Genomic DNA, 22,967 nt, shown 5'->3' with positions numbered 1-22,967 from the left:
GGAAGTGCGAAGGGCTCAACAGAGTCACTCTCTCAGATAATGAGTCCTACCATGCATATGAAAATCTCCAGAAATTACCTTAGCCAAGTCACTACGAAAGCCTGTTCAAAATCTGGCAAATTTCCAACGTCCATGCTAAGAGAATCCAAACCATACATGATTCTCGATGTCATTTTTTTCTGTAATTCATTTTAACTCCATTCTCTTGCTCTTTTTTGTCCATTGTAACCCTCCCTCCTTCCGTCTCATTGCCCTAGTGCCTGCTCTCCATGTCAGGCCCAGCTGTTACTACAAACTACTTGGAGCGTTTACAAGCACTGTAGTGAACCTTGCTGTTCTTACATGAGCCCAACTACCTTAAAAATCCTAGTATACTACAATTATCACCGGTTTTCTATTTTGGAAAAGAATACATTTTTAAGATAATAAGATTTTTTTTTCTATTGTGAAGTATAGGCTGTTTTCTTTATTCGGTGGAAACAGTAAGACTATGTGTAACAGCCATACACACTGCACACCGTACAACACCCTGGGGGTTAATTATTGCGATTTACTGAGGCTCTTTACTCAAGGGAAATTCATGTTATTATTTAACAATTTCTTAGTTTTACTTTTCCCTAGTGACCAGCATCACCACAATTAAATTTGAGTTCATTATAAATTCATTACATATATATGCATGTATGTGTGTGTGTGTGTGTATGTGTAATATATATATATATATATATATATATATATATATATATATATATATATATATATATATATATATATATACACACACACACACACACACTTCTGGTATACATCTTAATGTAAAATTACTCTATAAAAACGAATTAAAGGTTTCCCAGGTGAAATAAAAATACTTAAAGGGTACTAAAGAAGATATCTTTGATGACCAATTAAAGCAACAAATGACATTTTATAAGGTGTATATGGTGGGTATTTTTCATCTTAGATATTCAATATATTAAACCGGTTAGTCGTAGGTGTTTCATTTAATTTCTTAGCATTATTATTATTATTATATTTTTATTGAATTCCTATTTTGTTTTCTTTTCCTTCTGAATGGGATGCTTTAGAAATCAGCATGAGAGTTACATAAACTGTAGTTAACCAGTTCCCTATCTGAGGCTACTCTCAGGCTCCGTCCCAAACCGGATACTACTACACTACATAGTGTGGCATAATGACAGGCCGCCGGAAGTCACTTTAGGCTGCGTACTATTTAGTAGGTTAGAGAGCGGTTTGGACGGAGCCTTTATCGGTTTCTGTGGCCAGATCTCCCCTCCCCCACTCCGTGTGACGATCCCAGACTCCGCTCTGCCCCCCCCCCAAAAAAAAAAACAGAAAACAGGAAGCTTTATGAATCACACAGAGAGGGAGAAAAAATGCCACTTCACTGGTCGTGTTCACATTGAACTGCGAAATAATTCAGACGTGAAAATCAGAAATAATACGAACGCGTTTATGTTGCGTAAACCCTCCAAACAGGGGACCCTTCTACACTGCACTAACACTGAGTTAGTAGACGTTACATTTCTCTGTTTAGCGTCTCAGAATTGAACCGTAGCCAGCAAAGTTTTACCCAAACGTTTAACGAGTGCAAAGGGATTATGTTTTGTATGATGACTAAACGTTACGAAGTAAACCGCTCACCTGCTAGTCTTATTTTTAAGCAGGTTTTAAACCATGTAGAAATTTCATCGCAGGAGGCGACGATAACCAGAGCAATAAAACTATATCTCGAGCCCCTTCACACAGCCTCACTGGAGCACACCGCAGGCGTCACGAAAATGGGTGGGGCTTGACTGAACAACCACTATTTCTATTGGCTTTCTGTGCCGTCCGTTACTTCTATTCGTTCTTCCATTGGCTACTCATTTGCGGGTTTATCTCTCCATCGCGTGCTGCTCCTGTAGTACCACAGCTTATTATCCTACGATCTACGTCCGCCGAAATATATAGTTCGCATCGGTAATTCTTCTACTTTACTCTAACTGCGCGGTGTGTCTTGTACGATACAGCTTTAATGTTCATTTCATGCTTCCTGTTGTTGTATTTATTTCTCACTTGTATAAAAAAGGCGACACGACTGTTTTTCTCCTCTGGGCATTTTGAAACTGGACACCGCTGGCGCTGAGGCCCCCTCTTTTCCATGCGGAGGAATACGTTGTTGCTGCTGACAATGTGGATGGAGGAGCTTTAAGATGTCTACTAGAAGAATGAATCCATCTCAATTGTAGCAACAACAACAAAAAAAGGAAGACTTGTGGCTGTTGTTTGGATAACGACCGAGTACTTTGTATACTTTTGTATTTATTAACGACGCGGATTTGCTGCACTAAAGGATGAAGTGTAAATAGGAGACGTTTTATGTTGATCCGACGCTTTTCATGCGCCGAGGTTCGAATCGTGCTCAAGTTTGGGGTTTTTTTCCTCCTATGAGAGTCAACCTTTCTTTATAACCGCTGGATGTAAAGCATCTTATAAAGAGAGGTAACATGCTGCGTTTTACTCTTTCTGTCTTATTGTTTTCTTTAATTTTGTCTACTGTAAGTAGGCTGAATGTGTGCACGTTAGTCCTGAAGTCACTTATTGTTGTGTTGAACTTCCATTTCCTCTGTAATGGGTCTGAGGAATAATGCAGGCTTCAGAGGACCTTCTGGGAAAAGGAGAGCTGAAGTTTTATTTCTGTGTCAAATCTACAGCAACTCTAAAGACTTAAGGTTTTTTTTTTTATCGGATTTAGGGGTGAACTTTCTTTGATTGCTATCCGACTTAATCTGGAGCTGTTCATGCAAATCATTTGTTAGCGTTTTCAGCATGCTTAATTTGTCGAGTAAACCAAGTTCAATTGGGCTGAACGCTCTCTCTCTGTGTGTGTGCGTCTCTGTCTCTCTGTGTCTGTCTCTATCTCTCTCTGTCTCTCCTATCTCTCTCTCTCTCTCTCTGTGTGTGTGTCTCTCTCTCTCTCTCTCTCTCTCTCTCTCTCTCTCTCTCTCTCTCCTGTTCACAAACACTTTTCAAACAGCGGTGGTGAAATTACTCCGGCTGTAGTCGCACGTTTGGCAGGAAATTCCTCATGTCCCCCCACCCCCACTATACAGCCCGAGTAATTTAACCACGAAGCCCCATCTCACTCCACTCCCTCTCACTCCATCTGAAACATTTCTCCCACTAAAAGTTGACATTTTTCGTCGAGTTTTTTAGTCGCGTACGGATTTCATAACGAATAGCCTATTAAGCTACACACACATACACGCGCCCTCGCGTGCTTTTCACCAATAAAATGCTAATAAATTAGCTTCTGTCTTTGACCGTTGGTCATTTTAAAATTTCGTTTATATCCAAAACGTCGCGTTTGATCCAGGATATTGTGCAAAATAACTTGATTTCCATTTTATTTATTTATTTGTAGTTGAGTCTTATAATCCTGTATTATTAACTTTCACCATGATATATCACCACAATAACACAATAATATCGTTATAATGTCACTATACACCTCTTGTATGAAGCAGTTCAATAGTCTGGTGTTTTTTTCTTTCTTGTTGTTTTCTTTGTTTTTCTATCGGCTTGTTTTCTACATCGCTTTCAGTTCCTCGCTGTTCGTTTTTTGAGCTATGTCAATAAATAAATAAATAAAATCCCGGACATAATAATAATTCTTGTGAAAATATCAAGCGACTACAGGTCGCATAGTACAACAGTAAGCAGTATGTGAATATCGTGCACCACAACAGGTTGCATAGCCTGCTGAGGTACTGACTAGTACAACACACACGGTTACACACTACCACACTAAATGGCACACTTTGTCTGGCTTTGTGTGTTTTTTGCTTTTGAGTCGCTAATGTGTGAATGAAAATGATAGAATTTGATCTTAGATTGATGTAGATTCTTCATAACCTTGACCATTGACTGGAGAAATGTTGTCTATCTTTTTGGTAATTTTGCAAAATATAAGTTCTTGGTTATATTCAGCTCTGTTTCTTATATTCACTGAATTTAAAAAAGAAAAAAAAAAGTTTGTATGTTGAACCAGTGATTAATTCCTACAAATATGTCCTTTTTGTCTACAAGTTGTAGTAAAAGGGTTTGCAAAAAGCCTCGCTTAAAACCTGAGGAAACACCAGAGTGTGGAAAACACTAAAACTTGAGTGGTTACTTGAACGATTTCTCTTGGTTGGAGAAGCTATGACTTTACTCATTGTGGCACAGAAGAGAAGATTATTGTAAACTGTATTAATCAAGTATATACTTGAGTATTTAGTCAGAATATTGTTTTTCAGTGGAGTTGACCCAGGGTAGATCATCTTGGTTGGTTTATCTTCCAAGCCAAGGCCAAAGTTGTCATCCTGAAGATGAGATTGCATCAGGGTGGGGCAAGAATGTTCTGGACCTTTTAGTTTGACTTGTATGCATTGCTGTCATATGTCAACAATTATATTAATTGCACTTCTCAATTATTGCTTTGGTCTCAGTTGACTTGTTTGCATTGCCCAGGCAAAACAATAGCCTAAGTTTTAATTTACGTTTTGCTCACGTCAGTTAAAACTTTCTCTTGCAGGGCTCTTTAAAGACAGCGGGGCATGAATGAGCAGCAGGGCCACAGAATGGCGGTCGAAACAGATAAGGAACTCAGCGACCTCTTGGATTTTAGTGCGGTAAGGAAAAGAAAGAGTGAATGGGGGTGGGGAAACGGGGTATTGGGGGTTGAGGTGCAGTGGAGTTTAGCTTGGTTGAGGGAACACTTGAGAAGTTCATTACCTGCTTGTGATCTTTTGTTGAAATGTGCTTAGATGTGAGAATGTGACCCATATATTAGAATTTTCAAGGCTTGCATGCATGTGAATCCTCCGTGTAGTGAGGAAAGACCTGTCACATTGCAACGGTTCCTTTCATTTCTCTGCTGAGCCCCTGACTACAATCACTCAACACATGCTTTTGTTGTACACAGTGCGGTCCAGGTACCTAAAGACGTCGTAGCTTATTGTGCAAACCTTTATTTTCAACCTTGCTCCAAGCTATACAAGTTATTTGTGTATCATGGCAGGAATCTAGTGAAGTATGTTGTGTTATGCTTGTGTTATATTTAATCTTTAAAGGAAAACAAATAAATTCATTAAAACATTTTAATTTTATGTTTATATTTATTATAACTTTATTATGCATGTAGACATGGTTTACTTCTTTAGAATGAGGTCATGGTTAGCCTCGCTAGCTATAATAATTTTCATTCCATTTTGCAATTGAATTTAGATTGTTTGTTTATACCTTATTTATTTCTTTTCTGTATATTTTTTGGTACTGTCAGAATATGCCATATGTTTTTTTTATAGACATTCCATGTTTTATTTCAGTGACTTTGATGAGCCTGTTCTGAGTGTTATTGTCTAGATAAATTAGGGATTGGGATCTTTCATTAGGGTTGCTGTAAGCTTTATTTGTACAAAATCCCAAAAGGTTTTCTACACATTCTTTGTGTATATATTTTTATATTATTTTATTTGTTATATTTTAATTTCCTTTATTATTTCAGGTACAGAGATGTAAATGTACTTCTATGAGGAATTTAAAATAAGTTATGAGCAACATCTATACATTAGAAAAGGTTCTATCCTTAAGCATCCTGACTGGGGTTTGATAACATTGGGCTGTTTCTTTTGATCTGCTTGGGTCCTGTCATATTTATTTGATGACTAAAATAAAGTGTTGCCATAAAAGAGTGTAGAAAAAACGTAGAAAATTACTTGGACAGTGAAAGTTTTTTATTCTCTGTGCTGTGTAGGGATGATGCAATCTTTTCCACAGTAGGAGGAAAAAAGTTCACAGAGGCCATGGTTAGGTCACCATGTTTCCCCAAACTTAGCTTTAATTAGCATTTGATTAGCTCAAATGTGCAATGTTTATGATCAGGACAAGAGCAATGACTATGAAATTTATGCCTGTCGATTCTGTTTTTAAAATAATTTCTTTTGTACTGGTTCTGGTGTACTAAAGTGTAATATTGTGCTCCTCTGATGAATCTAACGATTTGATAGTCATGTATGATCCTTTGTGATTAGCGTAAAACAAAAGGATGTTTAAACGCTTAAAATTATGCAGTTGTCTCATCGACAAAGCTGTCATCATACACATGGAGAATGTCAGTGATTGCACGAAGCTACTGAATGTTGTTATAATATAGCTTAAAACCATGATTATAACTAAAGGAATCTGTGGTTTAGAAAAATTAAGAAATTGTGGTATAATGATAAATCGGTCTGTATTTCAAAGAACACATGTTATTCTCTAAGGCTGAGTTCTTTTTTTTTTTTTTTTCTCCTTTGGAACTGAGCTATGTTGAAGCCTTACTGCATGCTGTAATGTCTTTTTTTCCCCCTCTGTCCTTCCTTTGTGCTAGATGTTTGCGCCCCCTGTGGCCAATGGGAAGACTCGACCAACCACACTCGCCAGCAGTCAGTTTGGTGGTTCGGGTGAGTTTCTCTTATCTCCCAATGTGAATATAATCACTTTTCATTTTAATGTTGCATTACATATCTTTTAATCTCTCTCAACACATTGACCTGCTAGTCTTGAAATTAACTTAATATTAACAAGTAACCTTATAGATTGCTTGGGTTATTTTGTTTGTTTGCCCAACTTTAGTTCCCAATTTCCGTGTTAACTCTTTCTTCGGCACCATATCATGTGATTCAGCCCCTTCACTGCTTTGTTAATAGCTTGATGTGTCCTTGCATTTGTTTCAGATTTTTTTTCTTCTCAGGCCTGTTCTTTTCTCCCAATCGACACACTAAACATCTCATTGAATGAGAACAATATGAGAACAAAGGGTTAAATGGAGGTCTCTAAATGATTCCCCCACCTCACAGCATAAAATACTTCTCCCCCTGAACAACAGAACACTTTCTCCCCCCGCCGACTTGCAGGAAACGGCTCTGCACTGAAACAAAGCTTCATCCATGCCCCCTACCATCTCAAGAGCTCACTAGCAGCCCAGCATGAACATAGCAAAATACACGCTGAGAAAGATCAGTGACGTCTTTCTTAAATTTAGACAGCACTTATCTAGAGATAAGAAAATGAATCATCTAGTTCATGAGCAAGTTATTTGCCTGTTGAAATAACTTGGCCATATGAATATGTCCGGGCTAAACAAGATGACTCTAGACAGCCTGGAGCTAAGGAGGCTTTGGGTGCTTTTTTTTCTGGGTCAGTTTTGTTTTTATGTCCAAGTTAACATCTGATCCCAGATCAGAACTTTTCCTAGAACTTTTAATTAGCTGTTTACAAGTCTACAAGCAGCAGACTTTAGTTTTGATTGAACTCTGAAGAAGAGAACATATCATTTCTCTGTAGAAATGATCAGTAGTGCTTTGCACTTAAGTGTAAAAAGTTAAACTGCAAGAATTTAAACATGCGGTATGAAGCAGAGGCCATCCATGCTGTGTCTGTCTTTCAAAACAAAGTGCTCGAAAGGGTGCTAATTGCATTAAACTCTTGCTCCTTCCAAGCCCGACACCACCCCCCACTTCATCACTGACTTCGCTGGTGTGTATCTAGACACCCGTGATCGCAGGAGTGCTCTGTCCGAGTGGGCTCCTGCGGCCGTCCTCTCACTCACCTCCACAGCTGCCTGTCTCATCACTCAGTATGCACAGTGTTAAGACAAGACACAGCTCATTTCCCTCTTACTCACACCTTTCCATCCTAACACATGCTCGCCTTAAATCAAAGCCTCTATTCTTCTGCTTGGATGGCTTTGGATTTAGTGTGATTTCTGTTCAGAAGCCTCTGCCTCTAAATCTGGGATTTGATATGTCCTGATTGCTTAGGTGTAATATTTTGGTTGTCAATGTTGGCAGTGGTGTTTGAGTATTTCTCTCATTCTAAAACTCCCTCCGCAAGCTGTTATCAAATCTATTAAGATTACCAGGAAGGATGTGAACCTATTTACAGCTTATTGAAACTGGAACTGAAAAAGACTGCACTTCATTTAAATTCATTCATTTGAAGCCTGTTTTGCACGGTTGTGAAAACTGCAAGCATCGGGAAGTATACTGTACCGACACAGGATTTTTAAAACTTCATTGGAGGTCTATAGAGCTGTCAAGGATCTGTCATAGATGCAAGTGAAGGCTTAAATCAAGTCCTACATGTAGCACCTCACACTCTCTCTGAATGACTTTCCCTGCTTTCATGTTTCCCACCTTAAACTATTTTATACTCGGTATTCTTTCACACGGCCAGTCGGTGCCCACTTCATTTGCCATGCCGCCTGCGTAGGCTTCATAGATCACGTCTGTCAGCAAGGATGTCGCTGTTTGCACTGCTTTGTTAGCTTCATCACTCATGCTCAGCCTTCAGCCGCTGCGATCGCCGAAGCCCCCTCTTCCCTCAAAAGGGGAATATGAATATTCATAAAGCGAAGCCATTAATATGCACAATTATGCAAATCAGCATGCAATTAAGCTGTGTGTCTCCAGAGAGCTTAGCGAGCATTAAGGCATAAAACATGGAGAGAAAGGAGAGGGTTATACGAAAATTAGGCTCTGTATGCTTTCATAAATTCTTTCATAGTGGTTTTGGAAACAGATGCTGTATATATCTTCTAGTATAAGAAGCAGGCTGCAATTATCCCCTGTATAGGTAACATAGCTGTGTATGTCATGCCCACAAATCTCATTGCTATTCTTTTGATCTGTTGTTTTTCTTTCTCAATTTTACATCATTTCTGCATTGTAATGAACTCCTAATAATCGGACGCTCTCTTCATAATCCTGGATATTAATCCTTGTTGAATGACATGGGTTAGCTCATTAGGGCTGTGTGATGCCCTGAGATGAGATCCCCATAACTGTAGCCTTTGAGACTGCAGCTCCTGTAATCAGAGATTCACAAACCAAATGTCAAAAAAAGCCCATGTGAATAAGCACAGAAGGAACTGAATGTTTTTTTCTCTCTACTTGAATCTGTTGAGCTTTTCTTTACCGTCTGTCACTAACTTTCCTGGCATCCTGTGTATTGCAGGATTGGATGAGCGCAGTGGTTCCAGTCCCTGGGCTGCTGGTGAGCAGGGCAGCCCTTCGTTCAACCATGGACGGGTACGTAAGAGACCGGGTCATTTGTGAAAACTACAGGATCTTGAAATTGTGATTTTTACATATCACAATTATATATAATACAGGAAGGAGTTAAATATTAACTTTTGTTTTTTTTTAATAAACATATACAGAGTTACAGCGATAGTGCACACTACAGTGAGCATGATGGGCTGTCTTCCCCATTCCTCAGCTCCGGGATTGGCGGTGGGTTTTACTTTTTTCTTTAGAGTGTCTTTGTGTCTCTACATGTGTTTCTGTCTGTGTGATGCTGAGGCCGCTGAGGCAGAAATTCTCCCTTGAGGTTTGACCAACAGTGCCTCTTTGTAGCTGAGTGAGACCCCCACGTTCAGGGGAGGGGCTGACTCATAACTTTCATCTGCTGTTTTTTTTTCTTTCTTTTTTTCTTTAAACAAAAAAGCTTCTTAAAACATCTAGCATGGTCATAATAATATAATATAATATTTAATCCTCTGTGTGTTTCATGTAGTATAGTCTCTGCCAAAGAAATCAATTTTTTGATTTGTTTATTTATTTTTGCATTCAGGAAAGAATGAAAGGGGACCTTATACTTCTTTTGGTACCCAGGTAAGATAAAAGAATGACAGTGGGGCTATTATGGGTAAAATCTCACCCTGACACTTGAGTGCTCTCCCTGTTCTGAACTTTGCTTTTATGTGGTTGAACAAGAGTCAAATAAATATTTCTATGTGGTCTGCTTCTTTCTGTCTGTGTAGCAAGGGTTCCTGCCTTCAGACATTGTGATGGCCAATGCTGATGCCATGTCTCCCTCAGGCTTGAAGTCTGGCTCTCAGTTTTACCCCACATTCTCCAACAACCCCCGGAGACGCCCACCAGATGGAAACATTGGTAAGAGAAGTATAAATGTAGCTAAACTGTCAACTCCCTGACGCATAGATTAATATGAAAATTTGGCTGACAGGCTTTGTGACCTTTTTTCTCTTTTCAGACACCCAGCCAAAAAAGATTAGGAAGCCACCAGGACTGCCATCTTCTGTAAGTATAGGCATCTTAGCTGCCTTTAGATTCCCCCTTCCCCCTCCAGGTCTCAGTAAGCAAGTTCAGCATCAGTAGTTTTGTGACAGGAGTCACGCAATTGCACTGTAACAAATACTCGAGTCCATATTAAATTCTCTGAGCTATTCTATAGCTGCAGCTCTCGTGGAAGTCTGAATCCATGGATGTGTGCAAAAATATAGCAGGGCCGTCACACAGCTGTGTTCCATAAGCTGTGAACATGCTTCAGCTAATTTGGGAAATGCTGAGGGGAAAAAAAAAAGCCAGTCCAGGTGACTGGGGAATGAGTGCAGTATTATATTATAAAGTCCAAAGGCTTCTAGGATTCCCAGCAAGTCGTCTGCATTTGACGTATATATTGGCCAAGATTAGTAAATAAGACTTTTGCCAGAGACTGCTGGCACACTCTGGGTGGAAAACGTCCATGTTGTGAAGAAACACATTTAAACAAAGTCATTGCTAGAGAAATACACATTCAACACTTTTGGACATGTTGCACAAACAGGAAATGGTGGAAGGTCTTATAAAAGGTATTTGTTGAGGGATTCTTTTTATGCAGTTTTTCTGTAGGCCAGAATTTTAAATGGGTTCAGGCTTCGGTGTTGTTTGCTAATAATGTTAAGGCCCATTCAAAGAGTAATTGTTTTGTCTTGGTTCGAAGCCAAATGATCTTACCACGTGCCCTCCAGACGCACATAATGCACCCCTCCCCCACCCATTGCACTAGCTTCCCATCGACCTAAGCCTGACCACACGACAATGTCCTTTCCCTCTGCACGCTGGTACCAGAACTAAGTACCCCTTCTGTGCCCCATTTATTTGTTCTTTTCATTTTCTTCTCCCTCTTTGTCTCACTAACCTGTCTTTGCTCAGATTAATAGCTGATGATCCTGAGTTGCACCCCCTCCCTTTTTTTGTAGAGCTCCTGTTCTGTGCTGCAATGGTGAAGCTCTGTCTGCTAGGTAACTTCCTGTTGCCCAACACCCACTCCTCCAGCAACATGGGCCACTTTCTTTTACTGCCCTAAAGCATGCGCTGACTTTTTTTTGAAGGCTTGTAGTACATTATGGGGCTCTTTTTGGCTTTTATATGTTTAAAGCTTTGACATTTTTAATTCATTGTCCTTTGTCTTAAATCACTTTTTTTTTCTTTCTTTTTTCTTTTTTTTTAACTCCGAATTGCAGTAAAAACCAAAGGCTTTATTACTCTAGTTCATGCTAGGTATTAGTCTTAAGTATTGCCTTCTAACAACACCGCAGTCTTTTCTTTTGAGTTTTTTGGGTGACAAAGGCTGCATCTCATTTTGTCTTCACCGGCTCTCATCTCTAGCTACCATGTGACCAGCCAGTCTATTTTTTTCCACTTTCCCCCCCTCCTTCTGCAAGACCTCTCCCCTTGTCACTTCTCACCACCTCCCCCCTTATTCCTCTCTTCTCCTTCCCTTCCTCCCTCCCTCTCCTCTCTTCTCTTCAGCCCAGCTGCCTGTGGAGTTGGACAGGCTCCAGGAGCAGGCAGATGGCTCTGTAATTAGAAGTGCATCTCTCCATTCCCTTCCCACTTCTCCCGGTTAAATCAAATTACAGGAAAAAGAGAAATATCAGTTTGCTGGAGTTGTCAGTTCTCCACTGGGCTCCAAACTACTTTCCCCCCGGTATTTACATGTGCACAGAGTTTCTAACAAATCATACATGGCAAGAGTATATGGTGGCCCATTATGTAGGAGAGTGTGATATGTGGCGGCATGTGGTTGTTTGCATGACGTCTACTGAAGAAATACAAATTAGCATCTTGAGGTGGAAAATGAATCTGAAAATGTCTTTTCCCCCAAACTGCCAGTGCTTTCAGGTTCTGCTACATTGATTTCTGATCTTTTTATTCGTTATTTCGATTCATTTAATTTGGGCAGTCGAGAAAAAAAGATGGCACTTTAAATGGGTGCCATAGACACAGAGAATGCTTTGCTTGATTCTGTAGTGCAATACATCCCGAGGGTGCTTGACTTGATCTGGATGATGCTTTTAGTGATGCCCTTTTGTACGCGCCCATCCTCTCCTGCTTTTGGCTCATGGGAGAGAGCAAGAGGATGCACAGACTGTGCCGCGACATGGCTGTGGCACCTTTCCCAGCATGCTGTGTCCTATTCCTTGTCACTTATTCTGAGGGAGCACTGTGGAAACACTTGCACACGTCATTTGCCCAATATATAAATTAATAAAGAAAATAAATAGATGTAAGGGCACTTGACAAACTCTTTGGGCCCTTTTTCAGTTCTCTCGAGTGCTGAATAGCTGAAGCATGCACAGCTGTGCAGATATTGCTGTTTAGGCCATTATTCGATTGTTCCCTTAAGCGCAGATGCAGTTTTGTTGCTTCAGTATGTGGTTTTTATTTTGGGCCAGGTGTATGCCTCCACGTCCGGTGATGAGTATCCTCGAGACGGTGCTGGATATCCAGGCTCCAAAACGGGTCCTGTGTACCCCGGCTCTTTCTACATGCAAGGTGTGCAAATTTTAGGGATACGGTCTGGGTTCACATGGAATTCTAATATGTACCATTTTTCAGAAGCATGTTTAAAATTAACTGAAAAAAATGTAAAAGGTTATTTAATGCTTTTTAATTGTGTTTAATGTTGTAGTATATTCAAAACTGTATTTGTTATCTCCTACTAATAGAGGGTCTGCATCCTTCCCCTGATCCCTGGGCATCTTCTGGGCCTCTGGGCCAGTCAGGCTATTCGGCCATGCTGGGCAACTCGCCCCACATCAGCCAGCCAGGTTCCTTCACTGCCATCAATCCACAGGACAGGATGGTGAGTCTCTCTCTGCTCCATTACCCTGCTCATCCTGAGCCATTAAAGCAAGCAGTTTTGTTTCATGCTTTTATTTTCTGTGATTGGTGTCTGAATTAAATAAGCATTTGCATTTTCCTAGAGAATCTGGATAATGAAGTGAATAATTTTTTTCATATATGTTAAAGTATCAACATAATTTCTGGAAATCAGCCTTTTATCCAAATGCAGTAATTGCATAGGTATTATTCTGATAGTACCAATTACATAATTTTTGTCTGTTAGCTGTTAGACTAACAATTCGTTACTAGTGATCTGTTATTACTGATGTGATCATGTTGTTTCAGAAGCGCCAGCCACTGCCTCTTTCTCCACAAAACTACCCTCTCCATGGCGCTGACGTCAACGGCTTCCATTCAGGCTCCGGAGCCTACAACCACACGTCGTCCATTAACGGAGCTGACAGCATTATGGGTGTGAAACCGTTCATGTGTCTTTGGTTTAAGTCACAAATTATCCTCTTTTTCACCTGCCTAAAGATTCTTATTTGACATATGAAGCTGTCATTGGTATGCCTTTTTTTAGGTGGATATATATTTAGAAGGATAGCATTAAATGGTTTGCTTTGAGCTGTAGAGCTTTCCTGAACATAGAGAAGAATAAATGGTTTAATATATTTTCATTGCCCAAGACATCTGGCAAACTATACTAACATTGTGTTAATTTCTAACATTAGCTAATTTGGTAGATGCTGTGGCTAAAAGCTTCTGGGTATTATATTTTCTTGTAGTAATTTGCATGTGGGAAGTGTTTGCTTCAAAGCCACAGAATCTGTTTTGCGAAATCAAACATAATAATTATTTATCATAAAATTTCTCAATGTCCCAAGAAAGGCTCTATTAAGAAATGAATCGTTCTTGAAAAATCCATTGTTTTCCCTTTAGGGACACTTTTCCCAATTGGGTTTACTATTACTGGCATACGTTTTTAATTTTTTTTTTATCTTAAATATAAATTTCAAGCCTACCTGAAGTGGGGTAGTGTTTTTAAATGGTAGTAAATAACTATTTTTCTCCCCTTCTTACAGTCAGTAGAAGTTCAGCTACAGGCAGCTCAGGTGATGAGATTGGAAAAGCCCTAGCCTCGGTGAGTGGGGACTCATTAGTTTCTGCCCTACAGGCTGTGATTAAAACTGATTTACTAGTTTCACTGCTATAGTATTTAAAGTATAATGACTAATTGTGTCGTATACTACAGAACATGATCTTGCCCATGCCTAACTCTATATCTATGTACTCCTACCTCATACTTGTGTTGGTTTAATGAAAATAACCGAGTGTGTTTACTTATCACAGATCTACCCTTCAGACCACAATAGCAACAATTTCCCCTCCACACCTTCAACGCCAGTCGGCTCACCCCAGGGCATTGCAGGTATGTCACATGCAACATTTTTCCTAAACCCTGCCAAACCTCGACAATACTGTTTTGGTCATATGGCCAGTTCATATCACTTAATGACTCTCCAAGTAAACTTGTTTTACTGTATATGGAATGTCGATGAGAAAGTCATGATAAAAGAAAGGCAGATATTAGAACTGCACTTTCCTGCTGCGGTGTTTGCAAGCTCATGCCCAGACTGCAAACGAGCTTCCCTTTTCCCCCAAACACATCATTGGAGCGCCCTCTCTTGTTCCTTATTTGCTACTGCATGTCAGATTTTAATGTATTCTTTGTTTGATTCATGCTGACATTCTGTTCCATAGGCGCTTCTCAGTGGCCAAGATCTTCTAGCCAAACAACTCTCTCACCTAGTTATGAAGGTGGACTACATGCACTTGTAAGTATCAAGAACCTTTCTTGAGGCTTATAAAATAGCCAAATATTAAACCCTAAAGTAATCAGCTGTGAACGGTAAAAAAGGCAAAAAAAAAAAAAGGTTTTTGTTTAGTGTTTTTGTCATGCTTCTGCATTACTTTAACAGCAGAATAAAATGGAAGACCATCTAGAGGAGGCCATCCATGTTCTGCGCAGTCATGCAGTGGGTCAGGGCCCAGGTGCAAACCTTGGTGGAGCCCATTCAGAGGTTCACAGTCTGCTGAATGCTGTCTCCGCGTCTGTTCATAATGGATCCCTGGGAAGCCTTGGCCAGGGATTTCCTGGTGCTGGTCTGGCTCTGAGCAACAGACATCCTGCTATGGTAAGCTCACCAAGCACCTGGATTAACAGGGAATCATTCTGGCATTGGCATTATTCACCAGATTACATTGTGTTTGTGTAACTTTGAAAAGCAGCACTGTATTAATTCTACCTCTGAAACAGTTAACATACATTTTTAGACCTTTGACACTTTCTGATTCCAATGATATAGCGGAGGTGGATTCAATTTATGACTGTATGTTAAATTTTACATCTTTCTCCAATAGAGATTTTGTCAGAAAACCTTTAAAGGGCAAATCGAGTTACATGTTACAGGCGTGATGTAATAGCCACAAAAAAGTTACTTTATTCATTTAATTTAGTCACAGCAGCAAACCACTACTTTTATGATAAAAATTATCTTGATTATTTTTGTCTTTTTATAGTTTCCCTGTTTGATTATTCACTTGGGTTTTGTCTAAACCTTAATAACTGTAATTTGTATATATAAAACTATATTGAAAGGCATTCACATGTTTAGTAACCTTTCTCTGTATTGACTTGTGTTTGCAGGGTGGAAGCCATCACGATGACCCTGCATGCCTCCCTCCCAGCAGCAGCCTATTACCAACGTCCCACGCCTCCGGCACTCCACAGCCTACAGGAGCACCAGAGGGCTTCACTAGTCCGTACCAACTAGATCTTACCAAATGACCTTCAGCTGTGCAGAGAGATTTATGGTTGTGCTTTGCTTGTGTTTTTATACTAGTTCTCTGCTTGCAGGTTTGCCAGGTGGTGTAGCCACACACTCTTCAAACAGCTCCGACATCAAGAGGGAAGACAAAGATGACGACGACAACTCTTCCATTGCAGATAAGTCTGAAGAGGAAAGGAAGGACCCCAAAGTGTCTCGCAACAGAACAAGGTATATTATGATATTATGTTATGATGTTAGTAAACATTTCTTTGACATACAGATGATTTGAGAATTGAGTCTTCCACATCTTGCATGGCTCAAAGAGAGACTGTATAAATCACGCCCTTCCACCGAACTGTGTGTAATGTTGTATTTAGGTTATTGTGTTCATTCACTTGAACAAAGGGCCGAGTCTGTTTCCAAAGTGTCTGGGCTTATCCCAGGCACACTGCTCTCTCTCATGGTCTTTTCCCTCCCCTCCCCAACTCTCACATTGTTTTCAGAAAGGAGGCGTTTTCCCTCCAGATCCATTCAAGTGTTTCAGACCAGGGAGAAGAGTAAGTTTATCTCCCGCTATAGATTGCACTGCTGAGCCGCTTCAAGATCAGTCAATTATATTCCTTGCTCGAAACCTTTCTATTGTGTAGAACATATGCACTTCACAGTAAACACATTCAGACATTTATGACCGTTCCCCATTGGTTAATATTTGCTTGGTAAAAACTGAACTGACATGATTATATATTAGGACTTGTACTGGTTTGTATTTGTAAAACTAGACTCATTGTTCATCTGGTGTTTAATACTATTCATTGATAGTTATTAACTGCTAGCTATAGCTATGCACTGTTTCTCACACACCTACAAAATTGTTTTGCTGTTTGTCTGTTTTTGCCAAAACACTGCTTTAATCATGAAGAAAAGAAAAAAACCACACACACAAGCATTTGTTCCTCATCCCAAATGCAATCATCTGACCAATTCTGCATGTGTAAATAATAACTCACTTATCACAAACACATCAGGTTGTTAAGCAATTTTTAATACTTCTTTATTTTTAAAAGAAAAATATGCTTGCTTATATGGTTTATTATATTCGGTTATTAATTAAAAATGGAAAACAGTTAAAACAGTGCTTAATATCTTGTATATCTTCACCCATCTTGAAACTAGAATCATCATTGGAAACCTATTTTGGTATGAGCAAGAAACTTGCTAGTATTGCCACAAAGTGTTTTAACACAATTGTTTCAGATATGATTGTGATGATAAAGGTCCATATTTTTAGCAAAACCATGTCTTTATAGAAAAGTCGGTTTAAATCTTCGTGATATTCGTGATATTTGCTTGTAGCTTCTGTGTAATACTATAGCAGAAAACTTCAGAATGTGTCTTGACTAATTCATTTGCTTTAATTAACAACTTTAAATTGTAGCAAGTTTTTTAAACACACATTTCTTATTTAAATTGACCTCCTTTTCCCTACCCCTTATAGTAAAGATGATGAGGACGATGAAGATCTGCCAGCGGAAGTGAAGATGGAACGGGAGAAAGAGCGGCGTGTAGCCAACAACGCGCGTGAGAGATTGCGTGTGCGGGACATCAACGAAGCATTTAAAGAGCTTGGCCGCATGTGTCAACTACACCTGAGCACGGACAAACCACAGACCAAACTGCTCATCCTTCACCAGGCTGTCAATGTCATACTCAATTTGGAGCAACAAGTGCGGGGTCAGTGCTGGATAAAATATATCTATTACTGAAGTGGTTACTCTCTCTTTCTTCAAATTATCACTTGCTTTGCATTAATGAATCATTTTAGTGGCAAAATCCCTGCTCTCTGTTTCATCCTCTCAAATATTATAATCTCTTGGGTACCATTTAGGTGGAATAGAAACAGTACAAACTTGCAAACTATATATTAAAGTCTTCCATGCAATATATATATATATATATATATATATATATATATTGCATGGAAGACTTTAATATATGGGATTGGGTTTTCTTGCTAGATAATTGTAGGAAATTATGGTTCAATTAAAGCAAATCAATTAAAGTCTATCTATCTATCTATCTATCTATCTATCTATCTATCTATCTATCTATCTATCTATCTATCTATCTATCTATCTATCTGCCTGCTTCCAGAGCGCAATCTGAACCCAAAGGCAGCTTGTCTGAAACGACGGGAGGAAGAAAAGGTGTCTGGTGTTGTGGGAGACTCTCCAATGCAGCTGCCAGGACCTCACCCTACTCTGGGAGGAGATGGACACAGTTCTGTCGGTCATATATGATGGTAGGTCTATAGAGCTTCAAGGTGATCCATGGATATATTTTTTTCATTTATATTCCATGTTCTGTTGTTACTACAATTTTCATATCCTGGTGATTATTCTTTTATGAAATGGAGATGTGTTGACATGTCTAAACCGATGTCAATATGACATGTTTTGCAGATCAGTGGCTCATGGAAGAAGTGGCCTTTTTATCTCTTCCTTCATCCTCTTCAAAGTATGTGTGTGTATGAGTGTGTATGTGTGTTTTCACACATGTTGACTTGGAAAGTGTATCGTCCATGAAATGTAAGAGGTGCATCTTCACACGTCCAGAAACACAAGTGTACTGCCAAACTGACAACCCATTTTGCTGCACTCCTGATTGTGATTACCAGCGTAAATGTGAAGAACTGTGTATTTTATTTTCCTCTTTTTTTTCCTTTTTTTTTTTTTTTTAGTATTTTTCTGCTTCCATGAACTGATGGAACACAGGGATAGATATATTGTATCTACCAAGGACAATTTACCCCACAGCTGAGAGTATGAGGGGGAAGAAGTTACATATGTCAAAATATAATCAAGGATTTGTGCCTAAATAATTGTTACATTTTTATAAGAGACACTGAAGCAAATTGCTTACTTGTGTGGAACAAATTTTGTTTGGGAGTTGCTTGTAAATGAGCAATGTTTTTATGTCGCTTGGCATTCCCTGCTTAAAGGTACAGTCTTACATGTGTTGTGTTACCAAACCCATGTGAAGTGGGAGATAACCTGTGGTGCTTTTGGGGACTGCATATCCCAACATGCCCAAGGTCTGTATTTAAAGGGAGAAAGCTCACAGACCAGCTAAATTCATCAAACTCTTGTGAAACTAATGGTTTCAATCCAAACTTAGATTTTTCTTTTTCAAATAACACTTCAGATTTTTTTAAACATCAGACTGTGATCAATCACTGTTCTGCCAGTCAGAGCAAACACAAAGCTCATGAGAGCACTGAAAATGTGTCTGTTAAGACCCCAGTTTGAAGTATTTGGTACCTTTCTAAGTAAATGCACCAGCGTGTGGTATGTGTGAGCCTCAGCATTCCTGCTTGTTTCCAGTTATCTTTTCTCCTTTTTAAACCAAGAATGAAACCCTGATGCCCAGCAGTGTAAGCGTTACCATATTATTTCAGGGCTATCTTGTTGTCAGCTTAGTAAGTCTGATGTTCTAGCTGAAGATTTGCAGAGAGTATATACTCCAGCACATCTTTCATTGTTTTCTTGTCCATCCTAAGACACCAGTTCAAAGCATTTTCTGAAAACAGGCATATATCCTCTCATCGGCTGTTGTTGCCAAAACACTGAAACCTCATTGTGTCCACCTCACACATGCATAAAGGATATTATTTCAACTTGAGCAAAATGTAAGAACGTATATATATAAAAAATATATATTTTGTTAGTATATACATTGTAGATTTATAAATAAAAAAAAATCATTATTAATTTGAAGTGTAGAAATCTATATTGTTCAAGTGAGAGAGCAGGGCAGGGTGTGATAAAATGACTGGAGAAGTGCATTTCAGAACGGCTCTGGATTATTTGCGTAATGACCATTTCTGGTCCATTCTTTTCAGCTGCGCTCCTCTGACCACGGACGGTGTCTGTATGCGTAACATTTACTCTCTGTGTTGCTGTGTTTAGGCTTCATTTAGCTCTTATACAAAAACAGGTAAAGGATTGAATTGATTCTAATGTTTGAGCGTTCTAGGAAGCCTGTTGTGTCAAAACATTATTGATGGATGAAAATCTTTCCTTTGGTAAGGGAAAAGGAAGATAATGCAGTTATATCACTGTCTGCAATTACAATTCCCTTCATACTGAATTTTGAAATTTATTAACCAACTATTGCCCGTCTCTCATCTCAGTTTTGAACACATTATGCAACTGGTTTTGAATGTACACTCAAATATAGATCCTACTCCTTTTTCGCTGTACGTCAGAATACTGCCAGTTCAGTTCTATTATTTCATTTGACAGTATATAATATATCCATTTCTGATTAAAAACATTTTTTTATTTGTGTGATTACATGGATGGTTTAACGTATGTAAGATAATACAGTGTTAATTCATGATCTGTCTACAATCCTGTCTGCTGTGGACACTGTTAAATATCTGTTTTCAAAAGAGATTATAGGAATGCATTTGATTACTGAGGGAGGAATGCATAATTGACCTTTTGAATATTTTCAATGTGGCCTTCTCATTGTCAAGGCAGTCGTATTTGGTGCCTTATTAGTGCCTAAATTTATTTTTCTTCTTAAATATTATTCTTCATTTATCTTTAAAATGTTCTGAAGTGCTCAAAGTAAATGTATGGCTAAAAGTCTCGAGACTGACATTTCATTTTTGAGGGAAGAAAATGAATCAACTTTCATAAATTTATACGTTTCTGATTAGGTATGTGTGATTTGTCAATAATCTGATGCTTGTGGTTGGACTTTTTTTTGTTTACTTGTGTACACTCCCCTACCCCGTACCCCCTCCCACATTTCTTTCTTTTGGTGTCTGATGCCAAGTACCCAAGATTTGGAAAGCATGTCAAACTATGGGAGAAGTATCTTCCATTATGATGGTTGTTCGAACACTAGACTGTTAGCAGTATTTTCCACCACCAGCCAAATTTATAAACACTTTAGAAATGCCGTATTGTAGGACTCCAGTAGTGGGCACACAGATTAGCTTCTGGGTGGAGGTTTTGTTTCTTTTATTAAAACCCAGAAGAAAATGAAGATCCTTATCTGTCTAACTTAAAGAAGTCCGTCACGGCATTAACATGACCGCCAGGAACATTAAACAATTGTTTTTTTGCTGATTCAGTTAAGTAGTGAGCCATTACTGACTGGTAGATACAATTATTTGTAGAGGAGCTGCATTTTGGGATTTCTAATGATTTTTCTCCTTTTAAATTTGTTTGCAATCACTATAAATATTTCACACACAACTAAATTTCAGCATTCTTGTCAAGCATGAACATGCATGTCCTGTGGCGATTTATATTTTTATGGTAACTTCCATTGTTTCAAAATGCAGCATTTATAACAACTGTTGTATCTGAAGCAGAACTTCCTGCCTGACATGTTTATACTAATACACCACTGTTATTCCAACAGTTTGAATAGGGGACATGAACAATACAGAATACTTCTGTTGTGGCTTCAGAGTGCCTCCTGGTGTGTGGGTGTGTGTGTGGGTCTGCTCGTGTGCGTGTGTCTCTTCAGTCTTTTACTTCTGTCTTTTGTTTTTATAAATATATATATAAATATAAATATATAAATATAAGTAGGTATTAAGATTCTGTCCTGTATATAACAGTAATGTAGCAATAAATGTGCCATTTTTAATAACAAAATTCTACTTTTTTTTTCAATGTCTGGGTTTGAATCTTGTATACCTTAAAAAGTTAAATAAATAAAAACATGTAATAGAAAGTGTATTGTTATTTTGAAAGCCTTTGCTGCTTTCTAAACAAAAGGGAAGAAATAGAAACTCAATCAAAATTCCAAATCTGTAATGGTGACTGGCTCTGTATAAGGTTTCATAGTCAAAATAATGTCCACCCAATTCCAAAATGTCTTTAATTTTTATTCACCAATCAACCATAACATTTAAACCACTGCCCCACTGATCCCCCTTTTGCCATCAAAACAGCTCTGACCTGTCATGCCATGGACTCCAAAAATTGTGCTGTGGTATCTAGCACCAAGAAAGATCTTTAAGTCCTAAAATTTCAGGTGGCGCCTCCATGGAGCTGACTGTTTGTCCATCATATAACTCACATGCTTGATCAGATTGAGATCTGGTGAATTTGGAGAACAAGCCAAAAACCTGAACTCACTGCCATTAGGGAATACTGTTGCCATAAAGGATGTACTTGGTCTGCAACAGTGCTTCGGTAGGTGATGTGTATCAAAGTAATACCCACATCAATCCCAGAACCCAAGGTTTCCCAGCAGAAAATTACCGAGAATCACACTGAGAATAGAATCACACTGCCTCTGCCGGCTTTCCTTCCTCGATAGTGCATTCTAGTGCCCTCTCTCATATGTGATGTAAAAGAAACTGATCTATATAAGGAGTGAGCTCCTATAATGCTCGTGCTACAGTAGCTCTTTATTGGAAACGGACCAGGCATGCAAGCTTTTGTTCCCAATGCGCTTCATTGAGACTCTGGCTCCCTTGGCCCTTACACCCATTTACTGGGTGTCCTCCCATGGACCACATTTGGTAGGTAAAAACAACTGCATATTGCCATTTTGATCTGACTTTAGTTCAAATTTTGTTATATATGAATTCTTCAGGCTGATTAGTCAGAAGGCGTTGAATTGAACTTTCTATGCTCTGACAACAGTTTCAATTCTAAAACATGCTATTGGTTTAATATTTCTGTGTCTGTGTACATCTAATTCATATGATTTGTTATGGTATAGATGTACACAGTTTCAATTCTAAAACATGCTATTGGTTTAATATTTCTGTGTCTGTGTACATCTAATTCATATGATTTGTTATGGTATAGATGTCTATAAGAAAACATTTATTTTATATTGATGGAAAGAGGTTCCAGTGTGTGCACTTTATCAATATGTTTTTTGCTACACAAAAGTTTTCAGGACTGCACTGTCCAATTTCTCTGTAACATAAATTTATTTTTGTGATATTAATTTGAGGGTCAAAAAAAAAAGAGGCCTGGTTATGGAATGACTGTTAAATGTAAGTAAATTATAACAGTCTTGCAATATTAAATATCACTACAAATGGTTAAAAACTACACTATACTGTGAAAACTAGAACAGTGACTGCACTAGCCGTCCCCATCTACTGTAACTAACACATTTGAGGCTGTATAGATAGAAATTCCAATAGCCAAAT

The 22,967-nt window shown here is 38.7% G+C and overlaps 1 protein-coding gene across 5 annotated transcripts; it reads left to right on the top strand.

The window, feature by feature from the left end:
• Positions 1–1,907: 1,907 nt before the first annotated feature.
• tcf3b (transcription factor 3b) lies at positions 1,908–21,447 on the top strand. Of its 5 annotated transcripts, none has more exons than XM_027169835.2 (21): positions 1,911–2,502; positions 4,577–4,673; positions 6,413–6,485; positions 9,040–9,113; positions 9,245–9,317; positions 9,658–9,698; positions 9,848–9,980; positions 10,081–10,127; positions 12,548–12,647; positions 12,821–12,957; positions 13,284–13,410; positions 14,024–14,082; positions 14,292–14,370; positions 14,703–14,776; positions 14,924–15,136; positions 15,649–15,760; positions 15,859–16,000; positions 16,276–16,329; positions 17,268–17,503; positions 17,924–18,071; positions 18,232–21,447. In XM_027169835.2, the coding sequence occupies exons 2-20, from the start codon at positions 4,599–4,601 to the stop codon at positions 18,067–18,069; spliced, it is 1,995 nt and encodes a 664-aa protein (XP_027025636.1). In that variant the 5' UTR covers positions 1,911–2,502; positions 4,577–4,598; the 3' UTR covers positions 18,070–18,071; positions 18,232–21,447. The 5 variants fall into 5 exon arrangements, with proteins under 5 accessions (XP_027025639.1, XP_027025636.1, XP_027025637.1 ...); XM_027169832.2 differs by having other exon boundaries at positions 1,915–2,502; positions 14,921–15,136; XM_027169838.2 differs by lacking the exon at positions 16,276–16,329 and having other exon boundaries at positions 1,908–2,502.
• Positions 21,448–22,967: the final 1,520 nt, after the last annotated feature.

This window comes from Tachysurus fulvidraco, chromosome 2 (genome assembly GCF_022655615.1).
Source record: "Tachysurus fulvidraco isolate hzauxx_2018 chromosome 2, HZAU_PFXX_2.0, whole genome shotgun sequence".
In the NCBI taxonomy this organism is placed as follows: domain Eukaryota; kingdom Metazoa; phylum Chordata; class Actinopteri; order Siluriformes; family Bagridae; genus Tachysurus; species Tachysurus fulvidraco.
The sequence above is the reverse complement of the archived record's forward strand: the minus strand, read 5'-3'. Positions and strand labels throughout refer to the sequence as shown.

Bases quoted from the DNA above. Each gene is read 5' to 3' on its own strand.
- tcf3b (XM_027169832.2), top strand. From the start codon at position 4,599: ATGAATGAGCAGCAGGGCCACAGAATGGCGGTCGAAACAGATAAGGAA. The intron at 4,674-6,412 runs GTAAGGAAAAGA...CCTTTGTGCTAG, and splicing joins ACCTCTTGGATTTTAGTGCG to ATGTTTGCGCCCCCTGTGGC. The intron at 9,699-9,847 runs GTAAGATAAAAG...CTGTCTGTGTAG, and splicing joins ATACTTCTTTTGGTACCCAG to CAAGGGTTCCTGCCTTCAGA.